Source organism: Sciurus carolinensis, chromosome 13, assembly GCF_902686445.1.
Source record: "Sciurus carolinensis chromosome 13, mSciCar1.2, whole genome shotgun sequence".
NCBI lineage: Eukaryota > Metazoa > Chordata > Mammalia > Rodentia > Sciuridae > Sciurus > Sciurus carolinensis.
The window spans coordinates 22,103,864-22,130,610 of NC_062225.1; the positions used below are offsets into that span (position 1 = coordinate 22,103,864).

General features: G+C 39.1%; 1 protein-coding gene across 14 annotated transcripts in view; it reads right to left on the bottom strand.

Moving 5' to 3' along the window:
• Positions 1 to 3,256: 3,256 nt before the first annotated feature.
• Positions 3,257 to 26,747, bottom strand: part of C13H2orf42 (chromosome 13 C2orf42 homolog) — a 29,537-nt gene continuing 6,046 nt past the window's right edge. For 7 of the 14 annotated variants that reach the window (XM_047523119.1, XM_047523118.1, XM_047523123.1 and 4 more), the window contains exons 2-10: positions 25,674 to 25,952; positions 24,265 to 25,099; positions 23,068 to 23,178; positions 20,332 to 20,436; positions 16,473 to 16,577; positions 14,439 to 14,546; positions 11,785 to 11,885; positions 10,082 to 10,244; positions 3,257 to 3,918 (exon numbers count right to left, since the gene is read on the bottom strand). In XM_047523119.1, coding sequence (XP_047379075.1) covers positions 3,710 to 3,918; positions 10,082 to 10,244; positions 11,785 to 11,885; positions 14,439 to 14,546; positions 16,473 to 16,577; positions 20,332 to 20,436; positions 23,068 to 23,178; positions 24,265 to 25,087 — 1,725 coding nt within the window. In that variant the 5' untranslated portion in view covers positions 25,088 to 25,099; positions 25,674 to 25,952 and the 3' untranslated portion in view covers positions 3,257 to 3,709. Of the gene's footprint in view, positions 3,919 to 10,081; positions 10,245 to 11,784; positions 11,886 to 14,438; positions 14,547 to 16,472; positions 16,578 to 20,331; positions 20,437 to 23,067; positions 23,179 to 24,264; positions 25,100 to 25,673; positions 25,953 to 26,301; positions 26,555 to 26,747 lie in introns of those variants that run through there. The other 7 variants (XM_047523121.1, XM_047523120.1, XM_047523128.1 and 4 more) reach the window with 7 other exon arrangements.

Genomic DNA, 26,747 nt, shown 5'->3' on the forward strand with positions numbered 1-26,747 from the left:
TGTCACACCAAGTGAAAAATTCTGGGGAGGGGCAGCAAAACAAAAACAAAAACAAAAACAAAACAACAAAAAACTGTGCCATGTGTCCTATACTAGTCTTCCAGTAAAGAGTGAGGTAGGTGCAAGGTAGAGAAAACAGTGTCCCACAATTCTCAACAGTCATGGATGAGCCCTTGGCCATCTTTTCTTCCAAAGTCACTGGGTGGACTATGAAGCTCACCCTAAGAAAAGAGAAGCTTCCATTAACCAGAACGCGGAAACACACAACACCCTTTGTTTCAGGGACACCATAGGAATTAACGCTCTTTTAAAGCTGACCCTTCAGATCGGGTGGGAATTAGTGGAAAACGGTTTAGAGTAATGCATGTAGGTTGAACTTCTACCACGTGCTAGGCAGACTGCTGGGTCAGTGCGCTGGATGGTGCTGTAGGTGCTTCACAAAGGATCCTTATTTCGGAGATGCTGAATGGCTTGCTCAAGGCCAGCAGCACACAGCAACTGGCAGCCCGGGTTCAGACGCACACTCTTTCCCGGGCGCCCGATTCTCCTTTCTGCACCTGACAGGCATCGCCCAGGTGAGGGCTGCAAAGTGCTAGTGAGCCGGGAGGACAAATGTGCGCCGAGACAGGGCGGGGCCCGGGGCCCAGGGCGCAGCTTCCCTGTCGCGCCGCGCGGTTGGGAGCTTGAGTGCTGCTCAGCCCCGTGCTGCGAGGCCACTCCGCCGCCCCAGAGGACCCGCGAACCCACATTCAGGGCTAGGCCCGCCCGCAGGAGGGTCCGACCGACCAACGATCGACCTCCGAGGAGCCTCGCGCCAGGCCGCTGCGCGCCCGCTTAGTCAGCAGCTCGGCCGGGCGCGCAGGTCCAGGCTGGGCCCCAGGGTGGGTCACGAGGCGGGCGCGGCCGGGTCAGCCCCCGCCAGACCGCGCTCGCACAGCTCGCCGTCCTCCCCCAGCCCCCCTCCCGCACCTCCTCTTCTTCCCCTTCCCCTCCCCCTCTTCGCTTTCCACCCTGCGAGGGCCGCAGCGCGCGCCACGTCCCCAGCCCCGCCTCCGCAAGCCACGCGGGGAACCCCGGTGACGTCACCACCTTCCAGCCCTCGCATTCCCGCGCTCTCCAGAAAAGACGCGAAGGTGGTGACGTGTCCGAGGCGCCAGTGCGGCTGCGCAAGAGGCGTAGCTAACTGAACGTCCTGCGGCGCCGCCTGGTGGTAGAAAGCCGTCAAGACGGCCGGAAGCAGCAACGCGGGCGAAGGGAGAGCGTGACTTACGTCATCTCGCGGAGGCGAGCAGGCGGCTGCCGCGTGACCAGCCCCTACCCGTGTTGTCTTAGTGTCGTCTTTTCTCCTGTTTTTCTTCTGCTCCCAGGATGGTGTTAAAATTTAATTATGCCCCCTTTTTACTTTCTAGAACATACCAAAATAGTACTCATTTTAGAAAATTTTGGGGAAAACAAAATTACATTGTTATCAACATCATTTTTAACCGCATTTACCTCCTCTTTCGTTAACAAAGTTGTGAACGCACTGTAAACAGTGGTATTAGTACAATAATTCCCTAGAGGTGACAAAAAAAAAAAAAATCATGTGAGCTTCAAGACTAAGACGAGTTCAAAAAATAGGTGAGATGAGGCACTCACACATAGTAGCTGATTTGCTGAAATTCACACCATCCAAATGAGGAATCAGTGCAGAGTGTTGAATAACTTGCCCAGGGTCGTACTAATAAGGGTGGCAGAACTGGGTTTTCAAACTCAGACCTTAAACTCTGAACCTTAAAATGGAGACTGGTAAGGACTGTGAAAAATAAGGCTAGGAAGAAAAACCCTCAGGAAATTTACAGAGCTACGGAATCGGAATCTATTTTCTAGTTCTGTAACTAATCAATTGGAAATAGTCACAAGGAATCATGGTAGAGTGTCAAAGCCGCTCACATGAGCATCTCAAGTGCCCCAACAATGTGTTGCGATCACCCACCTCTAGCATTGCTCTATTAGTGGCAGTGAAAGGTGGGAGGGAATTTATGGATCAGGTCAGTCCTGCAGTTTGGCGCTTTACATGTCACTTGGATACTTGATAGAAATGCAGAATCTTTGAGACCGAGAATTTATAAATCACAACATACCTTTTTAAAATCAGAGCCTTGGGGCTGGGGAGATAACTCAGTCGGTAGAGTGCTTGCCTTGTAAGTACAAGGCCCTGGGTTTGATCCCCAGCACACACAAAAAAATAAATAAATAAAATAAAATCAGAGCTTTTGCTCCTATGCATATTAAAAATTTGAGGATGCATGCAGTGACTCCTATGCATGTTAAAAATTTGAGGAGGGATGTGATTGTGGCTCAGTTGTAGAGCACTTGCCTAGTATGCATGAGGCACTGGATTGGATCCTCAGCACCACATAAAAATAAATAAAATAAAGGTATTCTAGTATGCATGAGGCACTGGATTGGATCCTCAGCACCACATAAAAATAAATAAAATAAAGGTATTGTGTGGAGAAGGGCCATTATAAAACAAATTCTGTGGAAGCCATACTTCGGTTTCAGGAGCCACAGATTCCTGTCAGGAGCTGCTCTGATCTGAGCAGAGTCAGCTGGGTCAGATGAACCTTGGCCCTGGGCAGTGGCCCACCTCTATCCCAGGGTGTTTGTCCAGCCCTATTTTAGGGTCCATGAACAGTTACTCATTCTAAACTAGTTAGAACTGGGTTTCTATAATCTGCAACTGAAAGACAACCAAGAGCCTACTTCATATGGATTTTTTTGGCTTAATGCTCCCCAAGGACAATGAATGATAAGAAATGATATTGAAGCAACATGTTATAATTGGAACATATTCTTTGGAGTAAAACTAAACATTTGTTTTTGTGTTTCCAACAAGACATATAACCTCAGAGAGGCCATTTATTTAAAAAAAAAAAAAAAGGACTTGAGAAAAATGATGACGTGAGAATATAAATCCAAGTGCCTGATACATGGTAAGCATGTAGGAAATATTTGTTCCCTTCTTTCCTCCTTGGAGACACCTTTCCACTTCTTTTTTAGTATCTGCATTCTGTGATCAGTGAACCCGTAAACAGGAATTTTACCAACTTAAACTTTTTGAAGAATAAAAAAGGAAATAAATGTCAAGTGAATAAGCTATTACAAGTATTAGTTTGAAATATCAATAATCCCTTGCTGCCCAGACCTTTTCCCCTATCTCACTCGCACGTAAATCTCCCAAAGTTTACAGTGGAATAATCAGACCAGCATGAGGTATCATTTGGAAAAACTAGTGACACTGCTTTATTTGAGAACAGAATAAAAAGCATGGCTGGAACCCTGCCAGGATGGTCCTTTACCTTCTGCCCTAACTAGGGTGTTAACTTTTCAACACTGTGGGTGTAAGGCTGAGTGCTGCTAACTTCTTAGAGAATTAGAAAAAGGCTGAAATAAAGTCTAAAGGTGAGTCTATAAGAAGGAAAGTGAGCTGGTTTTCTTTTTGTTCCTTTTAAAACTGTAGCCAGTTTAAAAACTGTCCAATTTATAATGAAGACAGTACAAAGCAGCACCAAAAAGGCTATTTATAAGAAGAGTTTTTCTTCAACATAACCCTCTTAGCTAAGAGCAGTTTCACTAAAGAATGGGGCCATCTAAGTGCCAAACTAGTATTTAAAGTGGTCAAGGTGGGGATGTGCAAATTTAGCAGCAAAAAACTTGTTTTGCTTCAAGGGAAAGTGATAGTGGTCAATGGGGCCAGTTCCAAGGGCTGGTCCAGGGGGGGCCGCTGGTCTTGGTAGTCTGCCACATGCCCATTCCGGTGGTGACCATACTCAAATTTGATCCGCAGCTCGCCAATCTTGGATTGGGGAAGGATATCCGGGATCCACTCGATGATGAAAGGTGTGGGCTCCTTTTGATCTGGAGAAGTGTTGCCTAAAAGCCGGTGGGGGGGGGGGGGTGGCGGGGGAAGGACCAGTAATTAGTACAATTCCACCTGACTCTCATGGGCATTCCTAATAGTAAAAGGTGTCTTGAGTTGGAACAGTCACCTCAGCTTTGATAATCAGGAAAGCTGATTAGGGCTTACGTATTCAGTAGTGACTGGAGTATCAGATTTTCTGATCATTATGAAATTAAAATACATATTTATAATTTTAGGTCTTTCTTTTTTTTTTTTTTGGGTGCTGGGGATCAAACCCCGGTCCTTATGCTTACAAGGCAAGCACTCTACCAACTGAGCTATCTCCCCAGCCCTGGTCTTTCTTAACTGATGTTGCAGGCTACAGTGCTGGTTGAATGGCAGATATGAAACAAAAAATTCAGATTCAATTTCTTTTTTTTTTTTTTTTTTTTTTGTGGTGCTGGGGACTGAACCCAGGGCCCTGTGCATGCAAGGCAAGCATTCTACCCACTGAACTCTATCCCCAGCCCCACATTCAATTTCTGTTAAAAGGAGGATGGTTTTCAGGAGAAAGAGTAAAACAACAAAAAATTTAAAAATATGTAAATAGAAGGGAAAAAAATAGAAGAGAAAGACCCTAACTGATCATATATATATAGTATATCTTTTTCTCTCAGTATTGCTTACTTCTGACTTCACAGACTAATATTCTGGTTTTACATCACTATCTTATTCCTCCTCCATTTTATCCCCAATCACCCTTCATCCTTTCTTCTTTTTCTTTTTTTTTTTTGCAGTGCTGGGAATGGAACCCAGGGTCTAACAGATGTTAGGCAAGAAATAAATTATATTCTAAGACACTCCTCCTTATTGCCCCCCTATCAAATTGTAACATTTTCTAGATCTCTTTGTATCATCTTAAAACCACAACAGTTTTCACGTGGCAGTTTCCTTTCCCATCAGAAAAGTAGCTAGTGCATTTACTAAGCATTTTATAATCAAGGGCCTTACAATCACAAAAATATAATATGTAGCATCTGTCAAACTTATTTAGGTAATGCTTTTTTCTACAAAATACTACAAGTTCTTCTTCAAGACAGAGCTGGAAAATGCTACACTGGAAAGGTTTTACTATGCAGGGAAAAGATGAGTATGGCTACTAGTTTTTATTCATTGTTGTTCTTGAAATCCTTGCTAACCGAACAAGAAAAAGATATAAATGTTTGATAGGAAATGAAATGATTATTATTTTGCAGGTGATGTCACCAATATCACAGAAATGGGAGGGAAGCAACTACTATTATCACTACTAAGACTTTATTAAGGTGACCACTAGGATAAAAACAGCAGTCCTCTCCTTATCTTCATGGGGATATATTCTAAGACCTCCAATGGATGGTTTCCCAAACACACACACACACACACACACACTCACACTCTCTCTCTCTCTTTCTCACTCTTGTGTTTATATACACACATATATACACATTACACATGTTAACTTCAATTTATATATTAGGCACACTAAGAAATTAACAATAATAAAACAATTATAATAATATATCATAATAAAATTACTAGCATCAATATTCTTGTGCCTTGGGGCCATTATTAAGGTTTATCTGAATACAAATACTGAACTGATAGTTAAAGATTTGATCCCTGGGCTGGGGAGATAGCTCAGTTGGTAGAGGGCTTGCCTTGCAAGCACTAGGGTCCTGGGTTCGAACCCCAGCACCGCAAAAAAAAAAAGGAAAAAAAAGATTTGATCCCTGAGGACTCAGTGTGAAGCATTTGCTTAGCATGGGTGAGGCCCTAGGTTCAACCCTTAGCACTATTTAAAAAAAAAAAAAAAGATAAGGTTCCTGAGATAGCTGTTAAGTGTCTAATGGGCAGGTAGTATATATAGTGTGAATTCACTGGACAAAGGGATGATTCACATTCCAGATGGTGTAGAACAGGATACACATAATTTCATCATGCTACTCAGAATGATATGCAATTTAAAACTTACAAATTATTGTGTCAGGTGCAGTGGCATACACCTGTAAACATAGCAATTGGGGAAGCTAAGGCAGAAGGATCACAAGTTCAAAGCCAGCCTCAGCTTTGACCCTGTTTCAAAATAAAATATAAAAAGGGACTGGGGATCTAACTCAGTGGTTAAGCAACCCTGGGTTCAATCCCTGGTATAGAAAAATGAAAAATAAAACAACAAAAAACAACTTATGTATTGTCCATTTCTGTAATTTTCCATATTTAACATTATCAGCAGTTAACTGAGGGTAACTGAAACCACAGAAATCAGAATTGCAGATAAGGGTATTACTGTATACCAAAACCAAGAGCTTTCCATATAGTGGCAATAAGTTAGAAACAACTATCTCATTCACAAGAGTAGCAAAAAATATACTATACCTAAGAATATATTTATAAGAATCTGACAAAATACATTCTAATTTTCTCCTGTAAAAATAAATACACAAGAGAAAAGAAGGTGCCTGCTAGATAGATCACAAAGCTATAAAGTAATTAAAATTATGTAAGGAAAAGAAAAAAAAATAAAGAAAAAGAAAAGAAAAATGTCCCAATATGGCTAGCAATCATTCAGACATTCAACAAGTCTTTACTGAGTACTTATTATGACCAAGCACTGAGCCATCTTGGGGTATAGTGATGAACAGGAGTGCCACAATTCACTGCCTTGGAAGGGCTTACAGATAGTGAGTGGAAAGAGAGCTGAGTACCAGATGGTTAGTGCAGGCTCTGGAATCCAAAATGGCCTAAGGTTGAAGCAGCCACCACCACTTATAGCTAGGTAACCCTGGGCAGGTGGCTGTTGACCTTCACCTCAGTTTCTTCCTCTATATATGGGGATCATGAAACCTACCTCTCAGTGGATTGATGAGCATTAAATGAGGTAATATAAAGCACATATAATGCATTTACCTTTTTTTTTTTGGTACTGGGATTGAACCCAGGGGTGCTTTACCGAGCCACATCCCCAGCCCTTTTAATTTTTTTATTTTGAGACAGGGTCTTGCTAAGTTTCTGAGGGTCTCACTAGGTTGCTGAGGCTGGTCTCAAATGTGTGATCCTCCTGCCTCAGCCTCCCAATTACAGGTATGTGCCACTTATGTCAGGCCACGTGAAGCATTTAAAATAACACCTGGCACAAAGCAGTTGCTCATAAAATGCTTGTTATAGATATTGTTACACAAATACCCTAATGGTTACAAAGAAAACCAATTCATCAAACAGAAATGACTTTTGATAGAATTCTCCCAGTAAAACAATCTAGGCCTAAAGATTTCTTTTTGTGTATGTGTGTTAATTTTGAATTTAATTACCTTAATAATAAAAACCCCCACAAATGATAAATATGCAAAGTTAACCCTCATTAATATTTGAGGAAAATGCAAATTAAAAGAGAAAACATTTTTTTTATCTATCAAATCAACAAAAATTTTAAAGAGTTTCTCCTTCCCTCTTTTTTCTTTCTGCAGTACTGGGGATTGAACCTAGGGCCTCGTGCATGCTAGACAAGCATCCTTCTAATGAACTATAGCCCCAGTCCAAGAAACTCTTAAACATGGCTAGCAGGAGTAAATTCTAAAAAAATAATCTTTCTAGAAAGCTGATGGATAAAAACAAAAGCATTAAAATGTACATAACCTCTGACCTTCCAATTTCTCTTTTAGGAATTTATCCTAGGGAATATCCTATATAAGTTAGGAAATAAGTAAGAATATAAAAGTTTATTTAAGAGGAAGTTTATAGCACTGTTTTAGTTACTAGCAAAAAGTTTGAAACAACCTAAGTAGGGGATTGATTAGAGTGATATTCCAATGAATGAATTTTATATATATGTGTGTGTGTGTATGTACATATATATGTACATACACACACACACACACATGTCTATATGTATATGTATATATATTTTTTGGTGCTGGGGTTCAAACCTAGGAGTGCTTTACCACTGAGTCACACCGACAGCCCTTTTTATTTTTAGACAGGGTCTCACTAAATTGCTGAGTCTGGCCTCAAACTTGCAATCCTCCTGCCTCTACCTCCAGAGTCACTAGGATTATAAGTGTGTGCCACAGAGCCTGTGCAATGAATGAATTTTATGCAACAGTTAAGAAACAACATTGTGGGCTGGGGATATAGCTCAGTTGGTAGAGTGCATGCCTCACATGCACAAGGTCCTAGGTTCAATCCCCAGCACCAATAAATAAATAAATAAATGAATAACATTTTATGCCAGGTACAATTGCCCAGGCCTGTTATCCAAGCAACTCAGGAGATAGAGACAGGAGGATCGCAAGTTCAAAGTCTGCCTCAGCAACTTAGTGAGGACCTAAGCAACTTTGTGAGACCCTGTCTCAAAATTTTTAAATAAAAAGTAAAAAAAAAGTCTGGGAATGTGGCTCAATGGTAAAGAACCTCTGGGTTCAATTCCCAGTACAAAAATCAATAAGTAAATAAATAACATGGTAGGTTGGGGGTGTATCTCAGTGGTAAAACATGTGCTTATTAGCATGCCCAAGGCCCTGAGTTCAAACCCCAGTACCACGTTACACACACAAAAATGAAACAACCCCCCTGTGTGTTTACAGTAGCTAAAATGTAGAAGCAACCCAAGTGTCCATCTACAGATGAAGCATAAACAAAAAGATGTCTGTACACACAATGGAATGTTATTCAGCCTTAAAAAGGAAGGAGATTTTGACTTAAGCTATAAGAAGAATGAACCTTAGAGACCTTATGCTAAGTAACATAAACCAGGTGCTAAAGAACAGATATTGTATGATTCTACTTATATGAGGTACTAAGAGTACTCAAACTCAGAGACAGAAGCTAGGGGCTTGGAGGAAGCAGGTATGGAGAGTTGCTGCTTAATGAATGCAGAAAACGAGTTCAGTTGAGGAAAACAGTTCTGGAGATCAAGTGATGGTTACACAACGATGTGAATATACTTAATGCCAAAGAACTGTACACTTAAAAATAGTTTTAGGGGCTGGAGTTGTGGCTCAGTGGTAGAACACTTACTTGTCTGGCATGTGTGAGGCCCTGGGTTTGATCCTCAGCACCACATATAAATAAATAAATAAATAAAATAAAAGCTCCATTGACAACTACAAAAAAAAAAAAAAGTTTTAAACCAGTGTGGTGGTGCATGCCTGTAATCCCAGTGATTCAGGAGGTTGAGGCCAGCTTAGCAACTAGAAGACCCTGTCTCAAGATGAAAAATAAAAAGGGCTGCTGAGGATGTAGCTCCGTGGTAAAGTGCCCCTGATTTCAACTCCCAGTACAAAATATAAAAATAGTAAAATCGTAAATTTTCTCTGTATGTTTTAAAATAATGATATAATGTTTAAAAAATAATGTTGAAGATAGACATGGAAAGCAAATCATCATGTAATATTAAGTGAAAAAAGCAGAAGTACATTCCATGTTTTGGAAACTACTGATGCACAGAAGAGTCTGAAAGGCTATGCACCAAAATCTTAACAGTGAGGGTGTCTACCACATGGGGGGTGGGGATTAAATGTGGTTTTAGATTTAGTCCTTTATGCTCCATGATGAAATATATAATTTTTCTATAGAGAGACTCTATAATTTCTCTAAAATATATTACTTCTATAATTTTATTTTGAAGCATTGGCTCAAATGAGACAAAACACTTTATCCCATCTCTACCTTTAAAAAATGAATGTACATGTCTATTTTTGATTAAGGTCAAGATTCAGAGCCGGGCACAGTGGTGCACACCTGTAATCCTAGTGACTCAGGAGGCTGAGACAAGAGGATTGTGAGTTCAAAGCCAGCCTTAGCAATTTAGTGAGACTCTGAGCAACTTAGAGAGATCCTGTCTCAAAATGAAACATAAAAAGAGTTGGGGAGGGTGGGGGTTGTGGCTCAGTGATAGAGCACTCATCTAGCACACGTGAGGCCCTGGGTTTTATCCTCAGCACCATATAAAAATAAAATAAAGGTACTGTGTTCCACCTACAACTAAAACAAAATATTTAAAAAAAAAAAAAAGGGGGTTGGGATGTAGTTAAGCACTCTGGGTTCAATTCCTGGCACCAAAACAAACAAACTAAAATAAATGACTAAATAAATAAACAACTTAAAGCCTCAGAGTGTAATGTGCAGAGATGACCCTCGAAGAAGAACCTCACTTACCAACTTTGAGGAAAGTTTTTAGTTCCAAGGGTCGCAGCACTGGTTGCTTTTCTATGCGACCGTAGGTTTCTGCTATGCTCTCTACTTCCACTTTAGGGCATTTAAACAGCTCATAAGTCCCATCTCGATTTTGGATAAAGCTACGGGTGATTTCCAAGGGCATCTGGATATCAGGACAAAACAAGAAAGGTGAGACACGGAAAACATTCAAAGTAGACAAATACTTGAATGGCAATAGATCTATTATTCCTTCTTTCTTGTTAAGCGCAAATTAATTAAAACTTTCCTTTGTATTTCTGAGTAAATCCTGTTGACAAATCTGCCTTTTCTCCCTTACATCATTTGTGGCTTTCCTTAATTTGAACCACAGCCAAATCGTATACCAACTGAACCTGTAAGATCTTCACAGCTACAGGACTGCCACTGACACAGATCTGCTCTAAAATCAGCTTCATTACTTCCCCTACTGGCAGTAGTATTCTGAATACTCTGTGAACAGCATTTATAGCTCACATCCTGTGTGCTTCACACTGTCCTTGGGACTGAGCCAGATAAAATTTGAACCAAAGAGAAGGGTGACCCTGAGCACATTAATTTCTCAGGGCCTGTTTTCTCTTCTGCAAAACTCAGTTCATACCCGTGCATGGCTGGGAGGGTAAATGAGAGTGTAGATAAATAATGCCCAGAAGAAGCAGCTCAATGATCACTGGCTCTCTCCCCTAACCTGCCTTTGCCTTGGGTTGCTTTGGTGCTTCCCTGAATGCCACCTATTCTAGGCTAGGAGGTACCTCTGGACACATGAATTTAAAGTTCCCAAGTATCTTCAGTGCTAACACAAGCCTTTTCCAGGGTTCATTGGTAAGTTCTGTAGCTACCAAACAACTTAATATTTTTCTGAACATAAAAATGCTTTGCGACTGAGGTTGTCTTAATGTATCAAATCACAATATGCTGACTTTTCTACAATATTCCTTCTCAAATTTTCAAGATCTATTTGAAAAAATTTAAAATGTCTAATGTGTCCTGGTGAAATAGAATGATAATTAATGGTCATCTCTCTTGCAAGAACCAAATTACAGTTTGGGAAGCAGGCTTTAAATTATACTCACTGACTTTAGAAAGAATATATCATCTGAAGTTATTTATATTCTTTATAGTTGCCTGTTAGTCAAATCTAGGGCTCATCATAGCTACTATGGGATCATTACTTAATTTGTAAGAAAACTCCCGCTTTCTAAACCTGAAGGCAGAGAAAAATCATACTTTAAGACACCTTTTTTTTGTTTGTTTGTTTTTAGTATTAGGGATTGAACCCAGGGCTTTGTGCATGCAAGGCAAGCACTCCATCATTGTTGCTACATCCCTAGCCCTTAAAACTTTTTTTTTTTTTTTTTTTTTTTTTTTTTAATTTTGAGACAGAGTCTCAGTAAGTTGTCTAGGCTGGCTTTGAACTTGGGATCCTCCTGCTGCAGACTCCCAAGTAGCTGGGATTACAGGCATGTGCTACCACATCTGTTTATGACATTTTTTAAAGTGGAAATACCCAGTAAAATCAGTCAAAACCATAACAACTACTTCTGAATAACCTTTTGGCATGAAAAAAAAAAGGAACTCTGGCAAGGATCTCAGAGAAATGGTGCAAAATTACTCCCTACACTTGCTTCCCTCCCTACCCTCCCATTACTGTAGAAATAAACTCTTACCTCTGGAGTATCTAAGATTTGCTTAACTTGTAGAATATTAGTGATATGCCAGGTGTACTTGGAAAAAGTTCCCAGTGGCAAGGCATCTTTTCGAACAAAAGCTTCAATGTAAAAAAGGGACAAAATTAGACTACCAAACAATACCATTCCCTTTCTTTTTCTTAATTTGCAGTGCTGGGGATTGAACCGAGAGCCTTGTATTGTGAGGCAAGCACAGTACCAACTGAGCTATGTCCCCAGCCCAGTCCACCATTCCCTTTCATTGTACTTGTTACTCGATTTCTGGAGTTCAGTGCAATGCTACTTTTCCCATATATAATTTCAACACTTTTTTAAAAAAAATCTTGAATGTACTTTTACTGTTGCATGAATTACATTGTATGGCAATGACTTTACATTTTTTTTTTTTGTCTATTGCTATTTAAAAAAAAAGTGAGATAATCATTATCTCAGCCTATTTTCTTGCCTCCTCTTCTTCCTATTATCTATTATAGAGTGGGAAAAAGCCTACCACAATCCTCAAAGGCTACCTATGATACATCATAGTAATAGCAGTTGTATGCCAAATACTTACAAATGCCAAATTTAATCTTCAAAACAAAAATATGAAGTAGGTACTATTATTGTCTATTTTATATGTGAGAAAACTAAGGCATAGAGAGCCTAATGATTTCATCCAAGGGCACACAGTACTAACTCTTGCATTTCACTGAAGCATGTACATGCAACCTAAGTTCTGTCTTAGTGAACCTCTGCCACTTCAGGCACACCCTGCAGGGAGCCCCGTCTCCCAGGGTGTCCACCAAAAGAAGAGGAAGTTCACGGGCTCATTAAACAGATGGCTTTGTGGAATATTACCGAAAGACTCTTTCCTACAGAACTGTTAGATCCTTTTAGTCAGCTTTTTTGCTGACTAAAAACACTTTGTTTTCTTTTGGTACTAGGAATTGAACCCAGGGGCACTTAACCACTACATCACATCCCCAGCCCAGCTGCTTAGGGTGTCACCAAGTTGCTGAGGCTGTCTTTGAACTTGTGATCCTCCTGTGCCAGCCTCTCAAGGTGCTGGGATTATAGGTGTGCACCACCACACCCAGCAAATCTCAACACTTTAAAAGAGAAATTCTAGAGGCAAATATATAACAATGATACCAATGATACCAGTTTATGCTATGTGAAGTCTCTGACGTTCCTTTTGAGATCCTATGTATTTTTGCTACCTTAGAAACTAAATTCTATGTTTGATAAAGGTACGTGGTGTACAGGACTCCACTGTAAAATAGACTCTTAAAACTTTAGATGCAACAGCTCAAATGATAGTCTTTAAAATTATTACACGAACACTTGTTTTACATGCATGAAGAAGCCCTAGGTTTAATCCCCAGTACCTCAAAAAAAAAAAAATTACATGGAGTTTAAGATTCTAACATTACTGCCAATCCTGCCAATCCACTGCCTATATGCAGGATTATAATGTAGTTACACAAATTTTTGAGCCTACAAAAACAGCCAATGGATGGGTTAAAATGTATTAGGTCTCAAGTTTAAACTGGAAGAAAGCCTCTACATTGCTTCAAAAGACACTGTTAAGTTATGAAAACAAAGATTTGTTTGACTCCAAACAGTGATTCACAGCTTTTTTTTTTTTTTTTTTTTTTTGGGTGCTGGGGATCGAACCCAGGGCCTTATGCTTACAAGGCAAGCACTCTACCGACTGAGCTATCTCCCCAGCCCCGATTCACAGCTTTCAATGTTCAAAAATGAGTTAAAATTCAAGATGTCATTATTGTATCAAAGAATAATTTACTGAGTAACAGCGGCTTTTAGTTGTAGTTACTCTTGGCCATTTGCTACTAAGTAATCCTTTTTTTTAAAATCCATTTCCCTTCCTTATTTCCTGTATTATGTAGTGTAAGTATCTTGAGATCTCTAGGAGACAGAAGTTATATAAAATAAAGAAATAAGCACCAGAACAATATGAAAAAGTGTTGGGGTTAGGGGTGCAACTCAGTGGCAAAGTGCATGTTTGCATGTGTGAGTTCCTGAATTTAGTTCCCAGCACCAAAGGTCAAAGTCTATAAACTGCTCTAAAACTAGTTGAACAAAAAAAGGTTTTAAAAACTAAAAGGTTTTAGTTTTTTTATATATACTATAATCCACTTTCAAGAAGCTGGTCCAAATAACTACTGGGGCTTGCAATGCTTTTGCAGACATTAGTTCCTACCTAGAAATATCAAACTAACTTTCTTTTCTTTCTCTCTCCCCCTCCCTCCCTCCCTCCCTTTTCCCTCTCTCTCGATCTCTCTCTCTCTCTTGCCAAATTGCAGAGACTGGCCTCAGACTTGCAACCCTCCTGCCTCAGCCTCTGGAGTATCTGGGATTACAGGTGTGGCCACTACACCTGGCCCTGCTGTGCTCTTAACTGTTCTTTTACCAAGCTTATGTTTTCTCTATTTTTCCCATTAAACTTGTACTGGAATAAGTAAGAAAAGGGCCTGTGAAGAGTGTGGTCACTATTCCAAGAGCTAATTATTGAAGGCTTCATGCTCCAAGTATGCCTAGAAGTCCTAACCATGAAAGTTCTAAACAAAAATTTTCCCAACAATTCTCTAAGGTCAAATATCTATTGCTATTCCTGAGGGAGAATCCTGTACCTGTGGTGGAGTTGGGAAGCCGTTTTTTTGCACTTCCTATTGATATTCTCTGTTGCAGAGCATCAAAAAAGGACTGAGGAATGTGGAACACCAGTGGTTCTGGTTTGCCTACAGAAATAAGAAGAAAGTCATTTAAATAAACTTAGTGGGCTTTCTGATGTGCAGAGAGAGATAAAGGAAGAGAAATGAAGGAGCAGTAATAACTAACCACACTCCTGGGGTTTCTTTATACAGAGGCAAAAATAAGACTTAGACAGACCTTATCAGTCAAGCAGATTTCAGCCCTGTTCTTATGCCGTTCAATCATAAAACACAGAGCCAACCCCTGTTTTCTAATCGAATCCCCAATTTTGTAAATATAACCACACACAATTTTTTCCTTTAAAGGATATGTGAAATGAGTTGAAAACATTGAGGCCAGGCTGAGGAAAACCTAATCTCCTGCATCTGCTTGATTCACTCCTGCTCACTATCCCCAATCACTTTGCTATCTGCATTCACATCTAAAAAAATTATGCTCTTACCTGGATGGCCAGGACAATGAATGCTGAGAGACTGCAAAAGTAGGACACTACTTATCCAGCAAGCATCAGTTGTTCTCTGTGAGAATGCTCTTAAGGGAGGTAAAGTACTTGAAAGTACTGAAATTTCTAAAAGAAAACTGGGCTAACAAAAAGGCAACAGGTATATCCAGGCGAGTCAAACCATGTTTATCCACATGGTTTTAGATGTTTTTTTTCTGTGTGGGCTAGCTCTTGAGAGGAATTTTTAAGGAAAACACTGAATTCATTTGTCCTGCTCCCCAGAATTTTCTTTCTGTTCATTTATTGGTACTGGGGTTGGAATCTGGGGTGCTCTACCACTGAGTTACATCCCCAGCTCCTTTCTCTCTTGAGACAGGGTCTTGCTAAGTTGCTCAGACCGGCCTAATGTGTGATCCTCCTGAGTCAGTCCCCCAAGTTGCTGGGATGATATGTATCACCTTGCCCTGTTTTGAGGAACTTTATTTTTTAAAACAATATTCATAAGCTAGAATATATTAAAAAAAGAATATCATGATATGAGGTCTGTGAAGATGCCATGAGGATTGTTTTGATGAACCTGAGATGTACTGCTTGTCAAGCAAGGCAAGGGGTCTGTGTGTGTGTGCAGTGGCAGGGACTGGTTTTTAGAAATGAGATCAGACTCACCATGTGGCTACAGTGCAGAACTAGAAGCAATGAAAAGTATTATGTTATGAGAGGCCTCAAAAAGCACTGATGATCTCATCACTGGACAAAGCCAGGAAACCATTCACTAAGGATGTGTTCAAGGCAATGGGCAAGGACCAACTGAGTACCTGCCTCTGATCTCACTGAATTCCATGTGGCTACAACAAATCACACCCAAATTCACCCTGTGCTCTCCAATATTCCTTAGCATGTCTATGTAATTTTCCCCCCCAGTACTGGAGACTGAACTACTGATCTACATCTCCAGATCTTTTTATTTTTTATACTGAGACCGGGTCTCACCAAGTTGCCTAGGTTGTCCTCAAACTTGCAATTCTCCTGCCTCATCCTCTCAAGTAGCTGAGATTACAGGTGTGCACCACCACATCTGGTACCATGTTTATGTAATTTGGTATAACTATCTTGGTCTCACATGTGTAGGTTTTCTCTAAGCTCCCCTGACTGCGCTTTAATTTTAAGTTTGAGGGTTAGAATGATCTTCTAAAGCTTTGCTATCTTTCTCACCAAACACATAAAAAACAGAAAAGAGTAAGGCAATCTACCTTTACTTATTATTTGTTGTGTTTTCTCTTCTAAATTCATTTTCTCGTCTAAATTCATTTTGCAGGTACTAAACTTTAATTATAATTAGATGAATGATTTCATTATGATTATTCCTTTCTATCAACTTTCTACTTTCATGTGGCCCAATGCTCTCTAGATTAAAGCCTATTTATTTTTCTTACCCAGGGTAGAACTATAGCACAATTACATTAATTTCTCCTACTTTCAGCAATAGCCCAGTTGGATGACTAATACCTACCATCAAACTGATAGTGCATGGTTTGATGGATACGCTCTGTCACACTGGCCAGCCAGTCTTGGAAGGATAAAGTCACTTGTGCCTCATCTAACAGCTGACCACATGCTAGAAAAGAAGAAAAAAAAAACAAAAAAAAAAAACAAAAAAAACACCTCCTTATCAATTTTATTTCTTTCAGATTAAACAAATGTTTTTAAAAGTTATATAGAATTTATACAGAAAAAAGAAAATGAAGCTGAAATTCAAAGAAAGTAGATGAAGTAAATGGAACAGATTCTGGGACACTGGTTTTTCTTCTATTTAAAAAAAATATTTTTTGTAGTTATAGATGGACAGCATGCCTTTATTTTATTTGTTTATTTTTATGTGGTGCTAAGGATTGAACCCAGTACCTCACATGTGTTAGGCAAGCCTGCCACTGAGCTACAGTCCCAGTCCATTTTTTTCTTCTTAATTAACATAATAATTATACATATGTATGGGGGACAGTGTGATAATTCAATAGACTTTTTTTTTTTTTTTTTTTTTGGTGGTGTTGGGGATCGAACTCAGGGACTTGTGCTTGCAGCGCAAGCACTCTACCGACTGAGCTATCTCCCCAGCCCGACTTTTTGTTTTTTAAAGAAATCATTCAGAAAAAGAAATGAATGAATTAAAGACTAGTAGGTTTAAGGTTATTAGCCACAGAAAGTTAGTAGTTTTTTTTTTTTTGGCAGTGCTGGGGATTGAACCCAGGGCCTTGTGCTTGCAAGGCAAGCAAGCGCTCTACCAACTGAGCTATATCCCCAGCCCCTTAGTAGTTTTTTAACAGCAAACAGCATATGGCCCTATATAATTGCTGCTTCAGAGATCTATAAATCAGTTCTATTCCTGCTGAGTATTTATCTGGAGGCTCAAGCCCTTTCAATAATAAAGCTATTTCTTTTCCTATCAAGATTGAGTACAGAGACAATTGAGTGATGCCTTCACTCAATATGGGATGTTATGATACCTTTACTCTTTGTAAATAGTTCTAAAACTTTGTATTCTGAAATGAAAGGGTCAAATCTTACAGACCTGGAGTAAATAACTGAGAAATACAGTAACAAGTGGTGAAATTGATGGGTACAGAATATAGGGTTCAGAGTCAAGAAACTGTGGGACATAGGAACCCCATTTCATTAAGTGCCCAGGAAATATGTCTCAACTGTCTTCTCTAATGTGAAGGTATGAGTCTGGATGACCTCCAAATTCACGAATCTTTCAAAGATCTACCGTTCTACTTTATTTCTTCTCCTAAAATATCTTCACATGTGTCAAGGCACAGTGGCACATGCCTGTAATCACAGTGACTTTGGAAGCTGAGGCAGGAGAATTGCAAGTTTGAAGCCTACCTCATCAATTTAGTGAGGCCCTAAGAAACTTAGTAGCACCTGTCTCAAAATAAAAAGAAAAGAACTGGGGATGTAGCTCAATAGTAAAGCACTCCGGTTCAATTTCCAGTACCAAATACAAAAACAAACAAAAACTTCACACCTGAAATAGAACAATAAACCCTGCCATAACTACTATTCATTTAAACTAAAATTATCGTATGTAAATATATGCAATGATAATTTGGATTGAAGCCACTGTCAGAGGTACTTAACCACTGGGCCACATTTCCAGCCTTTCTGTTTTTTATTAGAGCCTCACTAAGATGCTGGGGCTGGTCTTGAACTTGTGATCCTTCTGCCTCAGCCTCCTGAGTGGCTGGGATTACAGGTATATGCCACAACACACAGCATCTTTTTTCTTTGCACTGAACAAAGTATTGAAAAATTATTAAAAATCTTCTACCTGATATTGTCTGTGTTTACTTCCTGACTCTCCAAAAACATAAATAGAATGTGCAAGTTCTTAATCAGTTAATTAAAATTTGGTATTATAATATCATCTAACATGTATTGGTCTTGTTTTAAAACCGGGGTATAAGAATAAGTCTCATTTCTTAATTTAATCAGAGTATGTGGCCAGCCACATCACAACAAGTATTCAATAAATACTGCCAAAACTGAGAAAAATTATTTTTATATAATTTATATGAAGAATTAAGAAAATGTTGATTCCAAAATTTAGAAGCTGAGATAATTCTGAGTAGAAAAGTGATACTTTTAAATTCATAAATTATGTTCAAACTAAGTCATTCTGCCAGCTGGTATTACACATGCCTGTAATCTCAGCAGTTGAGGTCAGAGGATCAAAGTCGGCCTTAGCAATTTAGTGAGGCCCTAAGCAACTTCAGACCATGTCTCAAAATAAAAAACAAGGGCTGAGGATGTGGTTAGTAGTTAAGCGCCCCTGGGTTCAATCTCTGGTACCAAAAACAAAAGCAAAAACTTAAATCATTCTGTCTTATAAATTCAGAACAACATTATGCCACTGCTCTTAGAAATGTTGTCAAGGTTCACTGACTTTGGAGAACAGTCTATATTTTGTCCTTCTCAACAAATACTTTTTACTACATACTTATAAAATACATTTTTTTTCTTTCTACTTTGAATCACTATACCAACTACATTATAGGTAAGAAGCAATAAAAAGAATACATTTTATAAAATACCTGCTGCCAAAACATGTCAGGAATTTTTGTTTTTGTAGTGCTGCCAATTGAACCCAACGCTCACAGGTGCTAGGCATGGGTTCTACCACTGAGCTACACCTGAAGTCCCATGTAAGCAATTTTTAATTTAAAAATATAATTTAGGGGCTAGAAGTGTAGCTCAATGGTAGCATGTGCAAACCCCCAGGTTTAATCTTCAGTACTGCAAAAACAAAAGACAAAATTTGGTTTTTTGTTTATTTGTTTTTAAAAACCTCTAAGGTCTTTGTGTGTGTGTGTGTGTGTGTGTGTGTGTGTGTGTGTGTGTATGTGTGTGTGACTAGGGATTGAACCTAGGGGCGCTCTACCACTGAGTTAGATCCCCAGCCCTTTTTCATTTTTGAGATAGGGTCTTGCTAAATTGCAGAGGCTGGCCTCAAATCTATGATTCTCTTGCCTTGGTCTCCCAAACAGCTGGCAAGTAGTTGGAATTACAGGCATGCACTACCATGCCCAGCTTTTTTTTTTTTTTTTTTTTTTTCCCCGGGGGGGGCGATACTGGAGATTAAATCGAGGGGCACTTTACCCCTGAGCTGCATCCCCAGCCCTTTTTGTTCTTTTATTTTGAAACAGGGTCTCACTAAGTTGTTTAAGGCCTTGCTAAAATGCTGAGCCTGGTCTTGAACTTGTGGTCCTCCTGTCTTAGCCTCCTAAGAGACTGAGATTACAAGCATGCATCACTGTGCCTGGCTCCATGCCTAGCTTTAAGGCTTTTCAAATGTCGTTTAAAAACAATTTTGAGATAATTGTAAGAAATATAAAGGTTATATACCCTTCACCCAGATTTTCCCAATAATAACATTTTGTAAAATTATAGTACAGTATCATAATCAGGAAAATGACATGGACACAATCTAGTGAGTTTATTCATATTTCACCAGTTTTACATGGATTCCTGTGCAGAGAGTTCTATGCAATTTTATCACATATAGACTTGTTCGACTGTCACCATAGTCAATACATAAAACAGTTCTGTCCCAGGACTCCTTTCTATTCACCACATCTGGCATCCACTAATCTGTTTTCTGTCTCTATGATTTTAGTTGTAATTCAGTTTTGAGCATGATTTAAAATTGTTGGAACAGGAAAGATCCAAACTCAGATAAATTCATATGCAAGTGTTTATAATAAATATCAGCACTCTGGGAGACAACATGCAGCATTTCTTTTGATCACACTGCTTCCGACTTTAGGATGACTTATCACAACTGCAGCCTATTCTAGGGAAGGGAAACTTACCCTGCCTTTTTAATGAAGAAGCAACAACAGGTTTTTTCAGGCCACTCTTCCTTAGATTACTGCTCACTGCATCTGGAGGCATTAGTGAACTGTTCATCTGTGCACCTGAATAACAAATCATTTACAGTGTTTAAACATATCTTCAGAATAGATATTCACTTGATAATAATTTCTAAGGAGTCTAAAACATAATCAGTCTAATCAGTCTTTGTTAATTTCTAGGCTAGCTTCACAGTTTCTAAAAGGAACTAGCATTAACTTTTTTTTTTTTTTTCTTTTGGTGCTGAGGATCAAACCCAGGGCCTCAAACATGCTAGGTCAATGTCTTACCACTGAGCTACATGCCCAGCCTTGAGCATTAATCTTTTATACGTAAAATTTAAACTTTTTATGCTCTTTAGAGGAAATTGGGGATTAGGGGACAAAAGTGAAAGGAAGAAAAAAAGTCTCCCTCAGGTAACTTTCTGGTGAGCTATCTTCCATTTTCTTCTCTATCACTAATTTGTTTTGCTGGTTTTGTGATTTTTAAGTAGCTAAGATTACACCAGGATTGCCAGATTAACAAAAAAATTCTTTTGAATTTCAGATAAATAATAAATAATTTTAAATATGTTCCAAATATTACATGGGAGATATTTATACTAAAAACCAAGGCCAAATGTTTTCTCTGATGAGTGCATAACAATATGTAATGGGGGGGGTGATTGGGGGAAGAGAATAATGAAGAAACTTTGGAAGGTGTAGAGGAAAATGAGGTGGAAGGGGGTGGAGGACAGAAAGATGGTAGAATGAAACAGACAGGATTTCCCTATGTATATGTATGATTACATGAATGGTGTGAATCTACATTGTGTACAACCATAGAGATGAAAAGTTGTACCTCATTTGTGTACAATGAATCAAAATGCAGTCTGTAAAAATAAAAAAGATTTTAATAAAAAATTGTTACTTATCTGAAATTCAAGTTTGAGCATTCTATACTTTATCTGACCATCTGAATGACCTAAACACTTCCCCAAATTGTTTTTGTGTAGTATCAGGTATTAAACCCAGGTGTGCGCTTGGTTTTATTTTTCACTTTGAGAGACAGAATCTCACTAAATTGCTGAGGCTGGTCTTGAATTTAAGATCTTCCTCCCTCAGGCTGTTGAGTTCATTGGGATTACAGGCAGGTGCTACCACACCCAGCCATTTTAAGGTTCTTAATAAATACTGCAAGTTATTTTTCAAAATGGTTATAGTAACTTAAACCACATTAGCCATGCCCGGGACCCCAGATTTCACCTTTGCCTGTGGTCTCATCACTTAAAAAAATCTTTGCTAATTTGGTTACAAACGTTGTTTAGTTCCACTTTTATTTCTAAAAGGTTTACTCTGTTTACTAGTGAGTTAGAAATTTGTTCCATGAGTAGAGTGGATATTTTCTTTTTGTTTAGTCTAGGTTTCTTGAAATTTATTTACTAGGGTACATCAACGTTTTTACATATTTATACAAGTTATATGATTTATACAAGTCCTTAACTGATATTAAGTATTTGAATTAACGTGTGTATATGTGCATAGATGGTTCCCAATTTATGATGGTTTCGCTTAGGAGTTTTTAACCTTACTATGGTATGAAAACCATCCATGTTCAGTAGAAACCCTATTTTGAATTTTGACCTTTTCCTAGGTTAGCAATATGTGGTATAATACTCTATTCATGGTGCTGGACAGCAGCAGTGAGGTGCAGCGCCTAGTTAGTCACAAGATCACTGGGGGAAACAATAGATACTCTACAGTGTACTATGTCACTACGCTTTGCTGTTTGATAGATTAGTGTATTAGATACATTTTTTTTAAGATATTTTAAATTTATGATGAGTTTATCAGAATGCAACCTTCATAAGTCAAGGAACATCTCACACACACACACACACACACACACACATCTCCACATACTGAAAATACAAACAACAAACTATATTCCTAAATTAGGGTGAGAAATATAACTAACCATCGTCACAATTTTTTGTTCAGGGGATTAAACTTAGGGCCTTGTGTAATCTAAACACATGCTCTTCCACTGAACTACACCCTCAGGCTACCAGTTTTTTAAAGTACTCTATGAAAGAAAACTTCACAATACTGTCCTAAGGCCTATTAAGGTATAAGATTAGTCTGACTTTAAATTTGGTTGGACCTTATTTTTGGTCATTAAAACCAACTTTCTCCTTGACTTGATAAAGAACTGTCAATAGGGGACTGGGGTTGTAGCTTGGTGGTATAGCACTTGCCTAGCATGTGTGAGGCACTGGGTTCTATCCTCAGCATCATACAAAAATAAATAAATAAAATAAAGGTATTGTGATCATCTTCTAAAGAAAAATAAAGAATTATCAATGGAGGATAAAAGTCATAAGAAGGGTTGGGGCTGTGTTCAGTGGTAAAGCATTTGCCTAGCATATGCAGGATCCTGGGTTCGATCCCCAGCACCAAACACAGACACACAAACACACACAACACCCCATAAGAACAAAAATGATTTCCAATAATTGCTAAGATTCACTGAAAGACATAAAACAGTAAAATGATGGGCTGAGGATGTAGCTTGGATAGAGCTCCTCCTTAGCATGTTCAGGGACATGGGCTCAATCCCCAGCACCATACATGCACACCGATACTCACAACCACACACACTATCTATAAAACAATACCCAGAGACTCTACCACCAAAACAAACAAATAGTTGCTCACCAGATACTTCATCCTTTTTCCTCTTCTTTGGCTTAGAGGCAGTAGACTCACAAGCTGATACAGTTGATTCTGAATGGCAACCTATTTGGGGCACAATAATCTCTTTTAGACCTAAAAAATAGAAGATTTCTGAATTACTAATACTATCCAAGAGTAAGTATGGGCCCCCATCTAGAGAAAAATTAATTTATAAAAATCTCAATCCCCCAAACAAAGGATGGAATGACTGCCTGCTTTAAAATAAGTTCCTTGAGCCAGGCCTGTGGTGTATGCCTTTAATTCCAGTGCCTTGGGAATTGCAGTTGCTTGGAAACCAGCCTCAGCAACTTAGTGAGACCCTGTCTTAAAAAAATAAAAAGGGCTCAGGTTACAGCTTGGTGGTAAAGTCCCTGAGTTCGATCTGCAGTGTCACACAAAAATAATGATAAAATAAGTTCCTTGAAAAAATCCCCCAAAACATATGCATTTGTTCATAGATCATTAACTCAATAGATGGTTCTACAGTGTAATTTATAACTAAAATGTTGGGAGCTGCTACCTGCTAAAGATCATGAAGAAAATCATGAAGAAATTGAAAGTGTCAGCTGGACACAGTGGCATATACCTGTAATCCCAGTGACTTGGGAGGCTGAGGCAGGATTTTAAGTTTGAGATTAACCTCAGCAACTTAGACCCTGTCTCAAAATAAAAATAAAAATAAAAAGGGCTGGGAATATAGCTCCATGGTAGAGGGTCCTTGGGTTTGATCCCCAGTATCGGTATCACCAAAAAAAAAAGTGTCTACAAGATAAAAATCTGTAAATGAAAATAAGAGACTTGATGAAAAAGCTTCTAACATTCTTTTGATTAAGGTGCTAGTTTCCCTCATCTTTAGGTAAGAAACAGAGTGAAAGGGATTTGTTCTTTTTGTTGTTGTTGTTAACATAAGACAACTATGAAGTAGAACAAAGTAAAGCTAAGTTTGCTAGATTTATTGCCCAATAAAAATGCCCAGCTCTCTTCACCAAATTTAACCATTCAACAAATCAACCAACCAACCAACCTTTATGCTGACTGGGATTAAAATTAGGAATGCTTTTCATTTGAATTATCCAGCAACTGTTTTTGAAAGTTGCCAGGACAATCTCCAAATCTACCAGTGAACTCTTTCCTTGCTATTTTATAAAAACAGAAAACTATGTCAATCATACCACCTACCGCTGGAATCAAAATTTAGGAAGTCTGAGAATTCCTGAGCCAATGTCTCATCACTGGCAAAGGCACAGATGCAAGCAAAGAAATGAATGCATTTCTGGGCTGCCTCTTCCTTAGAAGCACTTGACTTATTCGATTTCAGAGTCTGACAGGAGCAGAAGAAGCGGCGCTCAGGCAAGCTTTTGGCACTGATTTTCTGCACAAAAGATGTATGCAAATACCCCAAACTATGCTTCTGGCTGGCCTTGCATTTCACCACCAAGATGTTTTTAGTAATCCTCTGTACCAGAGGACCCGTGGGTTCTGTGGCCAACTGCCAAATGGTTTGTTTGGTTTCTGGGGAAGCCTGCATGGCATTCAAGACTGAACTCTTCAGGGTCAGAGGGGTAGCCTCTGCCTGGCAGTTAACTGCCAGTTTGATGTGTTGGCATTGGTTTTCCACAACACCTTGGGTGGCAGCTTTCAAGCAGGAAGGGACATAACACCGTCCAGAGCTCAGCTGAGTGATGATAGTTCCGTCTACTGTCTGAATTGTCGTCTCTGAAACACCCAGCTCCACAAAGCATCTGTAATCAGGACCCCGGTCTCTTTGCCGTACTGAGTAGACCTGCAGATCAGAGCCTGTGATGATTTTGACAGCTTCAACACTAGGCTGCTTCCGTGCACCATAGCGGAATATAGTTCCACACGTCTTGTTCTTGCAGCTCAGCCCCCGGGTTCCGTTGTATGTGCCGCAACGGGGACATTTTCTGATTCCCCTCAAGGTGGCCTTCCCCAAGTCAGACAAGAAAGATGGGACTTTAGTCCTCAAAGGGTTTGGTTCCATTTTTCACAGGCCCTAGGAAGATAAGCCCATCAGCATGAGTACACAGTTACACACACACAAAGTTAAAATCACTTGTGATATTCAGCACAGAATGTAAAATGCAAAGAAGCAATCCAACATTTTAAAATCATACCACAAAACAACATAAATCTAAACCATCAAATGAAATAAAAAATAGATAAAACTTTTCTATTTCTCTATACATTTAAAAAATTCTACTGTAGCAACCAAAGCATTTCTCCACAATCTGTTCTGTACAACTGAAGTTATTTAACCAAATCTGTTTTTTGGCTTTTTTTGGTACTAGAAATTGAACCTAGGAGCATTCTATCACTGAGTTACACTCCCAACCCTTTAAAAATATTTTTTTGGTAAATTGTGAGGCAGGATCACACAATTGCCCAGGCTGGCCTTGAACTTACAATCCTCCTGCCTCAGCCTCCCAAATCACTGTGATTACAACCACATATAACTATTTAAACAAATCTTTACTTGTACAGATATTTAACTTAATCAAGGACTAGAGAACAGAAGAGACAGATTCTTCCCCTTCCTCCATTTTGCACAAAACCCAGTCCATTCCTACCTGTACCAGCTGCCAGGGCATCTGGAAAACTGTGTAACCTGAATTCGTAAGACTTAGAGTGTGTTTCGTTAGTTTGTGATGATCAGAGAGGACAAGTAAAGGCATGATCATTTGCAGAGTAAATGATACTGCTTAACACAAAGTCTTCTCAAGTTTGAATTCTATGGTGTAACAATGCAGACATTCTGCTTCCTCCTTCTTGACCAGCCAATGGCAAAGCTCCTGCCCAATGTTCCACAGTCAAAGATTTCCACTCCCCTAAGTGGAGATTTTGGCAGACTACAAGTAAAACGAGAAAAAAATTATTAATGTTACACAAAGATGGGATGATTCAGGCAGAATAAAGGTTGGGAGTCTAGTTTAGTAGTAGAGCACAAACTTAGCATGTGTGAGATCTTGCAGGGTTCAATCCTCAGTGAACACACACCAAAATCACAGAAGCTAAGTCATTCCAATTATTAGAGAAATATTTGACAAATTATTATGGAAATAGTTAAGTGTTTTACAGTTCTAATTTCAAGAAGGTAAAACAACGTTAACTTTATGACACAGCGGGTTGACAAGAACACCTAAAGTTTATGATATATAATTGGCCAAACACTCATCTTTCCTAACAATAATGCATTACATTCCTAAAAGTGCTTTACGGCTATGCTTCCTGTTGCCATGTGCTGAGCCACTTTCCTCCACCAGTCTTCCACCATGATGTTCTGCCTCATCTCTGGCCATGGAGTCAGCCATCTATGGAATGGAGTCCTCTAAAACCAAGATTATCATCATTGTAAAGAGGCGAGCTTGTCATCATCCATCCAGTGCAAAATTTAACTGCACACATTAACTGTGGACTTTCTGCAAACAGAGCTGCAATTGGAGCTTGCCTTCTGCAAAAGATTCACACAGTGAAAAGGTGTTTGATGGTGGAAGATGCTAATCTCACTTATCAATGTTGTATTTTTAACTCTACAGAGGTGCTGAAGGAAACAGAAAGAGCCTGTCTTCAGAGGAGATAGTAAAACTGAAGATGGAGGAAGAGCCGGAGTATAATTTTAGTAATTAATGACCTGCCATGAAATA